At 37.1% G+C, this 12,202-nt stretch overlaps 1 protein-coding gene across 1 annotated transcript; it reads left to right on the forward strand.

The window, feature by feature from the left end:
* The first annotated feature begins 624 nt into the window (after positions 1 to 624).
* CXCL10 (C-X-C motif chemokine ligand 10) lies at positions 625 to 2,962 on the forward strand. The gene is made up of 4 exons (XM_025993032.2): positions 625 to 757; positions 1,315 to 1,441; positions 1,665 to 1,754; positions 2,205 to 2,962. Exons 1-4 carry the CDS (start codon positions 697 to 699, stop codon positions 2,221 to 2,223), a joined length of 297 nt encoding a protein of 98 aa, XP_025848817.1. The 5' UTR covers positions 625 to 696; the 3' UTR covers positions 2,224 to 2,962.
* Positions 2,963 to 12,202: the final 9,240 nt, after the last annotated feature.

The raw sequence follows: 12,202 nt of genomic DNA on the forward strand, positions 1-12,202 counted from the left end.
AACAAATGAACATGGGGAGAAAAAAGAAAGGCAAAACAAGAAAAAGACTCAACTATAGAGAACAAACTGAGGGTTGCTGGAGGAGAGGTGGGCAGGGACAGGGGATAAATAGGTAATGGGGATTAAGTAGAGCACTTCTGATGAGCACTGGATGTTGTATGAAAGTAATGAATCACTCAATTCTACACCTGAAACTGATATTATTATAGTCTATGTTAACTATCTGGAATTTAAACAAAACCTTGAAAAGAAAAAAAAAAACTATTTAGGACTGATTTGAGGATTAAGTTTACATCTTTATTTTGCAGAAGGCCAAAGACAAGAATCAAAGTTTCACTTAAAAAGATTCATTAAATTTTTTTTCACTAAAAAAAAAACTTACATGGAATAAACTTCTGGTTTTCAAGAAATAGTTCATGTTTTGGAAAGTGAAACCTAACTAAGTGAAAAAAGGAGGTGGAGGGAAATTCCACAACTCAGAGTCACAATAAATACTAATAAACCCTTTGATTCTGCATGGGACTTCCCCAAGGAACAGACAGGTTTTGCTAAGTCGACTGTAACGTTATCCAATCAGAGGTAGAGAGGGAAAGTGCCTTTGCAAATAAATACTGCATCCTAAGCCCACATTTTCTGAGACACTCAACTGCTTAGACTTTCTGAGCCTACTGCAGAGGAACCTCCAGTCACAGCATCATGAACCAAAGTGCTGTTCTTATTTTTTGTCTTATCTTCCTGACTCTGAATGGAACTCAAGGTAAGGAGCATGAAGGGATATTTAGTTTGTAAGGTCAGAAATAAGGCTTGGTATAAATTCTATAATTACAGGAATAGTGTATTTGCAAAGGTTTCATAGCCTACCTATAAATGAAGGGTAAATAAGCAGAGATTCTCTCTGGCCACAGATATACAGTCAGAATAGCAAATGGAATAAAGGAGAGAAGAAAAAAGAAAAGAGGAAGAGTAACAGGATAGACAAAAAAAATAAATATATATATATATATAATATATATATATATATAAGGGAATAAGGAAAGAGAAAATGAGACAAATACTTCCTTAGTTAACTCAGCTTAATTAACCATATGAATTGGGCCTCAAGGGTATGAATTTACATTTCATAAACCGCAATTCCTTTCTTTCAAATAATCAGCTAATTAATCATTAAGAGCTGTGTTATAATGGGAATCTTTCTTGACTTATTCAAATGACATGGGGATATTGGTTCTGCTTAGTAGGAGACAATCCACATTATATGCCTAAAATGAAAACTGCACTAACCTTCCCTGATGTACCTGACTCTTTTTCCCACAGGAATACTTCTCTCTAGAACTATACGCTGTACCTGTATCAAGATTAGTGATCAACCTGTAAATCTAAGGTCCTTAGAAAAAATTGAAATGATTCCTGCAAGTCCATCGTGTCCACGTGTTGAGATCATGTGAGTAAAATGCCATCTGAATATCACTTCCCTAGTTGTAATCATATATTAAATATGTGACTATGATCACAAAATCAGTAAAGGGTTTGTAATGATTCTAAGACTTTTGTATAACAAAAGGAACATCTAGACTGAAACCTAAATGTCTGGCCTAAAATCTGTATACTCTGTTTTATTGGTCCAAAATTGTTTTATGTATTTTCACTCTTACTTACTTCTACAGTGCCACAATGAAAAAGAGTGGGGAGAAAAGATGTCTGAATCCAGAATCTAAGACCATCAAGAGTTTAGTGAAAGCAATTAGCAAGAAAAGGTAGGTTTGCTGCACTTTGCAGAAGAACTGCTCTTTAAGAAATGTCAATTTTGGGAAGTCAGAAATATTTGCACTGAGTTTTCCTGTGGGATCCTTGGCTTGAAAGTGTGTTTACCACCAAGCCTGCCTCTACCTCTATTTATCTGTAAACTGAGATGTCATCTCCTGTAGTATCAAAAGTTACCCTACCTGTCTAGAAGTGTCAACCTTGAGGCAGAGCTTTAACTATTCAAGCAAAGCTACCAAATTTCCCCCAAGCCTTTCCTGGGCTTAACAAAGCAGCCCCTATAATCCACAATGACCATTTAGCAGCAGGAAATCTGACCACTTTGCCTAGGGACTTGGGGCTACCTATGAAATCAGAATGTTCCCAGCAGAACCCAGGTTGAAGCTATAGTTGAGTATATCACACTTTCACACTTCCTTTCTCTCTCTTTGTTTTTTTTACAGGTCTAGAAGATCTCCTTGAACACAGACGCGTAATCACCATAGTACTGATAAAGATGGACCAGAAAGAGACTACCTCTGCCATCATTTCCCTGTATACAATACATGCAAGCCCTAATTGTCCCTGGATTACAGTTCTCCTAAAAGGTGACCAATCACCATCACCAAATTAGCTGCTACTACTCTTTGAGGGAGGTGAACGGTTGGTTCATCGCTTTGCCCTGCCAGTATAAGCCAGTATAAGCTATGCTGAGGTGCTACATTTTTAGTGAATGTACCAGATCCTAGCCCTACTACTGACACTTTCCTCACCTTTGCTATCTTGTAAATGTTACTAAGGGATATTTCCACCTCTGAGCTTACCAGAGTTCTCAGAACTTCTAAAACTAGTCATAATGCTTTTTTAATTAAGAAAAATCTTTACTTCATAGGCTTCTACTGCTATCCTCCCAAGGGTTATATGTACACAACTCCAAATACTTTCAGTGGTTATATGTACACAACTCCAAATACAAAGAAGAGCCTAAAGAAATCTGGAAATGTATTTGAAAATATTATTACTTAATAAAAACCTACACAAAGTAGAATTCTTAGATGTACATGTTTCCTACTTGTTTTCAGTGTTTATGGAGTAACTTGTGTAAGTACCATACATGAATGTGCAATGAAAAAAATTTAAATCTAGATATGTAATCTGCATGTTATGTAAGATAGATATTCTGGATGTGTTTCAAAATAAAAATGCTGTGCTCTCTTGGAAATGGTTTTTTTTTTTTTTTTTTGCTTTTTTTGTTTTTTCTTGGAAATGTTAAGAAAGATTATATAACAGTCAACATCAAAAATTAATAAAACAATGACTAAGACAAAGTAATCTAGTGGGTCATTTGAATGGGACATTCATTCATTCTTTCATTTCATAAAAGAATCCAATAGGTAGAAAACAAATGAGTTTAAAAATTATCATATTCCTTCCAACTGCAGTATTCTGAAAGGCCCATGATACAAGACTCCTTCAGAACTGATATGGCCTAACAGACTTCGCCTAAGCTTCAGACCCTTATATGCAAATGTCTACAAGACATCTCCCCCTAAATATTCCACAGAAACATCAAACTCCAAAATATCTCAAACCCCCCTCTCCCCCAGATCTAGTTCTCCTCTATTCGATGGTCTAGTTTAACAGCACTAGCATCCACTTCCCCAAACCAGAAACCTGGGATAATTCTACTTTCCTTCTCTCTCACCTCCCATAGCCAATTAGTCATTAAGGAAATATTTGCAATGCATTTATAGTTGGCAAATTAGTAGCATCTAGAATATATAAAAGAATTCCTATGAATGAAATAGGAAAAGACAACTAAATGAAAAATGGAGAACAGAAATAAATGAATAGGAATTACACAGAAAAAATGCATGCTGCACAAGCTGAATATAAAAAGTATTCAGGGATCCCTGGGTGGCGCAGTGGCTTGGCGCCTGCTTTTGGCTCAGGGCGCGATCCTGGAGACCCGGGATCGAATCCCACATCGGGCTCCCGGTGCATGGAGCCTGCTTCTCCCTCTGCCTGTGTCTCTGCCTCTCTCTCTCTCTGTGACTATCATAAATAAATAAAAATTTAAAAAAAAAAGTATTCAACATCACTAATAAGCAGGGACATCTACATTCAAATCATATTGGGATACCATCTGATACCACCAAATTGGCAAAATTCTTTAAGCTGGATAACTACCAAGTGATAAGAAGGTTGTAAAGCAATGAGGAATACCCCTCTACTGCTGGTGGAGGAAGGAAAGGAGAGGAAACAGCTTTAACTGCTTTGAAACCAACTTGGTATTCTTATAAAATTTAACATGTGCACACTCTATGTCTAAGCAGTACTACTACTATGTATACACCATAGATAAATTCTTCTTGCATATGACATATATCAGAGAATGTTTTAGCAATATTGTTTATAACAGCAAAACTCTGGACACAATCCAAATGTCCACAAATAGAATGGGTAAGTAAATTATGGTATTTAATTCCATGAAATATTATACAACAGTGGAAATAAATAAAAATAACTATGTACATCAACAGGGATGAATCTCAAAAATAGTCTTGCACAAAAGAAGCATGCCACAGAAAGTATATGCAGCATAGTTCTCTTTACTATGAAATTTTAAAACAGATAAAAAACCCTGGATTTAGGAGTGAAGACGTACATAAACATATATAATGAAAACAATCAAAACTGAAGGAATGACTTCCATAAAATTCAAGATGGCAATTACTTCAGAAGGCTAGAAAGGAATGCAGTCAGGGAGGGGCACATAAGAGGCTTCTGAATTATGGTAAAGTTCTATTTTTGAATAGATGGCAAGCCTTAGGTGGCGAGTACATGAGAATTTGTTCTTTAATCTGTATCTACAAATTTTAATTTTTCTGAATACATGAAAGACCACAAATGCATGGAAATTAAACAACATGCTACCAAGGAATGGGTCAACCAAGTAATCCAAAAAGAAATTTAATTTTTTTTTTTATTTATTTATTATAGTCACACAGAGAGAGAGAGAGAGGCAGAGACACAGGCAGAGGGAGAAGCAGGCTCCATGCACCGGGAGCCCGACGTGGGATTCGATCCTGGGTCTCCAGGATCGCGCCCTGGGCCAAAGGCAGGCGCTAAACCACTGCGCCACCCAGGGATCCCCAAAAAGAAATTTAAAAATACATGGTAACAAATGAAAATACAACAGTGCAAAATCTTTTGGAAGCAGCAAAAGTGGTCCTAAGAAGAAAGGATATAGCCATACAGGCCTACCTCAAGAAGAAAAACTTCAAATAAACAGCCTAACCTTAAACCTAAAGGAGCTAGAAAAAGAACAACAAATGAAGCTTAGAATCAGTAAAAGAAATAATAAACAGTAGAGCAGAAATAAATCATACAAGAATTTTAAAAACAAATAATAGATCAATGAAACAAGGAGCTGATTCTTTGAAAAAATAAAATTGATAAATCTCTAACCAGACTCATCAAAAAGAAAAGAGAAAGGACCCAAATAAATAAAATCACAAATGAGAAAGGAAAAATAACCAACACCACAGAAATTACAAATGATTATTAATAAAGTATTATGAAAACCTGTATGCCAACAAATTGGACAACGTAGGAAAAAATGGATTATTACCTAGAAACGCATAAACTATCAAAACTGAAACAGGAAGAAACAGAAACCTTGAACAAACCCGTAACCTGCAAAGAAACTGAATGAGTAATCAAAAATCTCCCAACGAAAGTCCAAGACCAGACAGCTTTATAGGCAAATTCTACAAAACACATGCAGAAAAATATATACCTATTTTTCTCAAACTATCCCAAAAAATAGAAAACAAAGAAAAACTTCCAAATCACTCTGTAAGGACAGGAATATCCTGATTCCAAAATCAGAGAAACACATCACTAAAAAAGGGAACTACAGGCCAATATCCTGATGAACACAGATGCAAAAATTCTTAATACAAGCAAACTGAATTCAACAACAGATTACAAAAATCATTCAACAGGATCAAGCGGGTTTTGTTCCTAGGTTGCAAGGGTGGATCAATATTTACATATCAATCAGGGTGCTTGGGTGGCTCAGTTGGTTAAGGTTAAGCGGTTAAGCATCTGGCATCTGATTCTTTTATTATTATTTTTTTTAATTTTTTTATTGGAGTTCAATTTGCCAATAAATAGCATATGACCCAGTGCTCATCCTGTCAAGTGCCCCCTTCAGTGCCCGTCACCCAGTCACCCCAACCCTCCGCACCTCCCTTTCAACTACCCCTTGTTCGTTTCTCAGAGTTAGGAGTCTCTCATGTTCAGTCATCCTCAATGATATTTTCACTCATTTTTTCTCCTTTCCCCTTTATTCCCTTTCACTATTTTTTATATCCCCAAATGAATGAGACCATATAATGTTTGTCCTTCTCCGACTGACTTATTTCACTCAGCATAATACCCTTCAGTTCCATCCACGTTGCAGCAAATGGTGGGTATTTGTCATTTCTAATGGCTGAGTAATATTCCATTGTATACATAGACTACATCTTCTTTATCCATTCATCTTTCGACGGACACTGAGGCTCCTTCCACAGTTTGGCTATTGTGGACATTGCTGCTAGAAACATTGGGGTGCAGGTGTTCTGGCATTTCACTGCATCAGTATCGTTGGGGTAAATCCCCAGCAGTGCAATTGAAACAATACCTATTCTACTAAAGCTGTTTCAAAAGATAGAAAGAGATGGAATACTTCCAAACTCGTTCTATGAGGCCACCATCACCTTAATTCCAAAACCAAAGACCCACCAAAAAGGATAATTATAGACCAATATCCCTGATGAACACAGATGCAAAAATTCTGAACAAGATACTAGCCAATAGGACCCAACAGTACATTAAGATTATTCACCATGACCATGTAGGATTTATTCCCAGGAGTCAACACTCGTAAAGCAATCAGTGTGATAGATCATATCAACAAGAGAAAAAACAAGAACCATATGATCCTCTCATTAGATGCAGAGAAAGCATTTGACAAAATACAGCATCCATACCTGATCAAAACTCTTCAAAGTGTAGGGATAGAGGGAACATTCCTCAACATCTTAAAAGCCATCTACGAAAAGCCCACAGCAAATATCATTCTCAATGGGGAAAACACTGGGAGCCTTTCTCCTAAGATCAGGAACACGACAGGGATGTCCACTCTCACCACTGCTATTCAACATAGTACTAGAAGTCCTAGCCTCAGCAATCAGGCAACAAAAGGACATTAAAGGCATTCAAATTGGCAGAGAAGTAGTCAAACTCTCCCTCTTCACCGATGACATGATACTCTACATAGAAAACCCAAAGGACTCCACCCCCAAATTGCTAGAACTCATACAGCAATTTGGCAGCATGGCAAGATACAAAATCAATGCCAGAAATCAGTGGCATTTGTATACACTAACAATGAGACTGAAGAAAGAAAAATTAAGGAGTCAATCCCATTTACAATTGCACCCCAAAGCATAAGATGCCTAGGAATAAACCTAACCAAAGAGGTAAAGGATCTATACCCTAAAAACTACAGAACACTTCTGAAAGAAACTGAGGAAGATACAAAGAGATGGAAAAATATTCCATGCTCATGGGTTGGAAGAATTAATATTGTGAAAATGTCAATGCTACCCAGGGCAATTTACACATTTAATGCAATCCCTCTCAAAATACCATGGACTTTCTTCAGAGAGTTGGAACAAATCATCTTGAGATTTGTGTGGAATCAGAAAAGACCCCAAATAGCCAGGGGAATATTACAAAAGAAAACCATAGCTGGGGCATCACAATGCCAGATTTCAGGTTGTACTACAAAGCTGTGATCATCAAGACAGTGTGGTACTGGCACAAAAACAGACACATAGATCAATGGAACAGAACAGAGAACCCAGAAATGGCCCCTCAACTCTATGGTCGACTAATATTCGACAAAGCAGGAAAGTCTATCCACTGGAAAAAAGACAGTCTCTTCAATAAATGGTGCTGGGAAAATTGGACAGCCACATCAGAAGAATGAAACTAGACCATTCTCTTACACTATACACAAAGATAGACTCAAATGGATGAAAGATCTAAATGTGAGATAAAAATCCATCAAAATCCTAGAGGAGAACACAGGCAACACCCTTTTTGAACTTGGCCACAGCAACTTCTTGCAAGATACATCTATGAAGGCAAGGGAAACAAAAGCAAAAATGAATTATTGGGACTTAAGATAAAAAAGCTTCTGCAAAGAAAAAGAAATAGTCAACAAAACTAAAAGACAACCTACAGAACAGGAGAAGACATTTGCAAATGACATATCAGATAAAGCGCTAGTATCCAAGATCTAGAAAGAACCTATTAAACTCAACAGCAAAGAAACAATCCAATCGTGAAATGGGCAAAAGACATGAACAGAAATTTCACAGAGGAAGACACAGATATGGCCAACAAGCACATGAGAAAATGCTCCGCATCCCTTGCCATCAGGGAAACACAAATCAAAACCACAATGAGATACCACCTCACACCAGTGAGAACGGGGAAAATTAACGAGACAGGAAACAAAAATGTTGGAGACGATGTGGAGAAAGGAGAACCCTCTTGCACTGTTGATGGGAATGTGAACTGGTACAGCCCCTCTGGCATCTGATTCCTGATCTCAGCTTAGGTCTTCATCTCAGGATCAGGGATTCAAACCTCACATTGGGCTCCAAGCTGGAATGGAGCCTACTTAAACAAAAAATCTTCAATCAAATCAATCCATGTGATACTCCATATAAGTAAAAAAAAAAAAAAAAAAAAGAACCATTTGACCATTTTGATGGATACAGAAAAAGCATTTGACAAAATACATCGATTCAAGATAAAAACCCTCAACAAAGTACAGTCTGAAGGAACATATCTCAACATTATAAAGGGCATATGTGAAAAACTCGCAACTAACATCATTCTCAATGGAGAAAAACTGAAAGCTTTTCCTCTATGGTCAGGAACAAGACAAGGAAGTCCACTCTCACCACTTTTATTCAACATAATATTGGAAGTCCTAGCCATAGGAATCAGACAACAAAAAGAAATAAAAGGTACCCAAATTGCCAAGGAAGAAGTCAAACTTTCACTATTTGCAGATGACATAATACTCTATACCAAAAACTGGAAAGGCTCCACGAAAAAATTGCTACAACTGATAGGTGAATTCAGTGAAGTCACAGGATACAAAAATCAACATACAGAAATCTATTGCATTTCTTTTTTAAGATTTTACTTATTTGAGAGAGAGTGTGGGCATGCATGAGAGGGGAGGAGCAGATGGAGAGTGGAATGCAGAGGCCTCCTCTCCCCTGGTGAGCAGGGATCCTATGTGGGGCTCCATCCCAGGACTGAGATTGTGACCTGAGTCGAAGGCAGACACTAAACCAACTAAGCCACCCAAGGGCCCCAATCTGTCACATTTCTATACACCAATAATGAAACAGCAAAAAAATTAAATCAATGAATCAATCTTATTTACAATTCCACCAAAAACCATTAAGAGACCTAGGAATAAAGGTGAAAGACCTATACTCTGAAAAGTATAAAACAATGTTGAAAGAAATTCAAGACAATACAAAGAAACAGAATGACACTCTATGTCATGGATTGTAAGAACAAGTATTGTTAAAATGTCCATACCACCACCCAAAGGAATCTACACATTAAACATAATCCCTATCAAAATACCACCAGCATTTTTCCAAGAACTAGAAAAAATAATCCTAAAATTTGTATAGAACCACAAAAGACCTCAAATCGCCAAAACGACCTTGCAAAAGAATAGCAAGGCTGGAGGCATCACAATTCTGGACTTCAAGCTATATTACAATGCTGTGGTAATCAAAACAGTATGGTACTGGCACAAAAACGAACACACAGATCAAGACAACAGAATAGAAAACCCAGAAATGAACCCACAATTACATAGTCAATTAATCAACAAAGCAGGAAGAATATGCAATGGAAAAAAAAAACAGTCTCTCAACCAGTGGTTCTGGGAAAACTGGACAGCAACAAAGGAATAAAACTAGACCACACAAAAAAAATTCAAATGGATTAAAAACCTAAATGATAGACATGAAACCATAAAAATCCTAAAGGAGAACACAGGCAGTAACAACTTTGACATCAGCTGTAGCAACTTCTTTCTAGGTATAGTCTTCTGAGGCAAGGGAAACAAAAGCAAAAATAAACTATTAGGAATTCATCAAGCTAAAAAGCTTTTGCACCGCAAGGAAAACAATCAACAAAACTAAACCCCAACCTACTGAATGGGAGAACATATTTGCAAATATTTCATACAGAATTAGTATTCAAAATATATAAAGAACTTACAAAACTCAATACTCAAAAGACGAATAATCAAATTTAAAAATAGGCAGAAGACATGAAAACACATTTTTTCCAAGACATACAGATGACGGACAGACAAGAAAGGATGCTCAACATCATTGAACATCAGGGAAATACAAATCAGAAGCACAATGAGAGATCACCTGGGCGCCTGCCTCTCCCTCTGCCCCTCCCCCCTGCTCCAGCTTGCAGGCATACATTCTCTAATAAATAAATTCTTTTTTAAAAATGAGACTGGGGATACCTGGGTGGCTCAGTCTGTTAACTGTCTGCCTTTGGCTCATGTCATGATCTCAGGGTCCTGGGATCAAGCCCCACATTCCTGCAGAGCAGGGAGCCTCCTTCTCCCTCTCCTTCTGCCTGCCATTCACAAAGCTTGAGTGCTTGCATACACTCTGTCAAATAAATAAAATCTCCAAAAGTAAAATAAAACAGTTTAAAAAAAAACAGTAAACAGTGAAATTGTATAAACTACCAAAATTGAAAAAGGAAGACATAAAAAATCTGAACCCCTAACCAGCAAGGAAATTGAAGCAGTAATCAAAAACCTCCAAACAAACAAGAGTCCAGGGCTGGATGGCTTCCAAGGGAATTCTACCAAACATTTAAGGATGACTTAATACCTATTCTTAGGAAGCCATTCCAAAAAACAGAAATGGAAGGAAAACTTCCAGCGTCTTTCAATGAAAGCAGCATTACCTTGATCCCAAAACCAAAGACCCCACCAAAAAGGAGAATTACAGACCAAAATCCCTGATGAACATGGATGCCAAAATTCTCACCAAAATATTAGCCAATAGGACCCAACAGTACATTAAATGGACTATTCGCCACAACCAAGTGGAATTTATTCCTGGGCTGCAAGGGTGGTTCAACATCCACAAATCAATATGATCACTATATTAGTAATAAAAGGACAAAAACCATATAATCCTCTCAATAGATGCAGAAAAGCATTTTTAAAAAGTACAGCATCCTTTCTTGATTAAAACTCTTCACTGCGAAGGCATAGAGGACACATACCTCAATATCATAGAAGTTACCCATGAAAAGCCGACAGCGAATATCATTCTCAATAGGGAAAAAGTGACAACTTTTCCCCTAAAGTCAAGAACTCAGCAAGGATGTCCACTATCACCACTGCTGTTCAACAGAGTACTAGAAGTCCTAGCCTCAGCAATCAGACAACAAACAGAATTAAAAGGCATCTGAATTGGCAAAGAAGTCATCAAATTCTCACTTTTGCAAAGGACATGATGTTCTACATGGAAAACTCAAAAGACTTGACCCCAAAATTGCTATAACTCATACAAGAATTCAACAAAGTGGCAGGATATAAAATAGAAGCACAGAAATCAGTTGCATTTCTATACACTAACAATGAGAAGAAAGAGAAATTAAAGAATCAATCCCATCTGTAATTGCATCCAAAACCATAAGATACTTAGAAATAAACCTAACCAAAAAGGCAAATATCTGTACTCAGAAAACTATAGAACACTCATGAAAGAAATTGAGGAAGACAAAAGGAAAAGGAAACACATTCCATGCTCATGGATTGGAAGAACAAATACTGTGAAAATGTCTATGCTACCTAGAGCCATCTATACATTCAATGCAATCCCTATCAAAATACCATCAACTTTTTCACAGGTTGGAACAAATAATCCTAAAATTAGTATGGAACCAGAGAAGACCCTGAATAGCCAAAAGATTTCTGAAAAAGAAAACCAAAACTGGTGGCATCACAATTCCGGACTTCAAGGTCTATTACAAAGCTGTAATGAATGAAGACCATATGGGACTGGCACAAAAACAGACACACAGATCAATGGAACAGAACAGAGAGCCCAGAAATGGCCCCCCAATTCCACAGTCAACTAATCTTTGGCAAAGCACGAAAGAATATCCAATGGAAAAAAGACAATCTCTTCAACAAACAGTTTTCGGAAAATTGGATAGCCATATGCAGAAGAACGTAACTGGACCATTCCCTTACACCATATACAAAAATAGATTCAAAATGGATGAAAGACCTACATCCATCAAAAATCTCAAGGAG

The sequence above is a fragment of the Vulpes vulpes genome, unplaced genomic scaffold (genome assembly GCF_048418805.1).
Source record: "Vulpes vulpes isolate BD-2025 unplaced genomic scaffold, VulVul3 u000000899, whole genome shotgun sequence".
In the NCBI taxonomy this organism is placed as follows: Eukaryota; Metazoa; Chordata; class Mammalia; order Carnivora; family Canidae; genus Vulpes; species Vulpes vulpes.

Bases quoted from the DNA above. Each gene is read 5' to 3' on its own strand.
- CXCL10 (XM_025993032.2), top strand. From the start codon at position 697: ATGAACCAAAGTGCTGTTCTTATTTTTTGTCTTATCTTCCTGACTCTG. The intron at 758-1,314 runs GTAAGGAGCATG...TTTTTCCCACAG, and splicing joins GACTCTGAATGGAACTCAAG to GAATACTTCTCTCTAGAACT. The intron at 1,442-1,664 runs GTGAGTAAAATG...TTACTTCTACAG, and splicing joins TGTCCACGTGTTGAGATCAT to TGCCACAATGAAAAAGAGTG.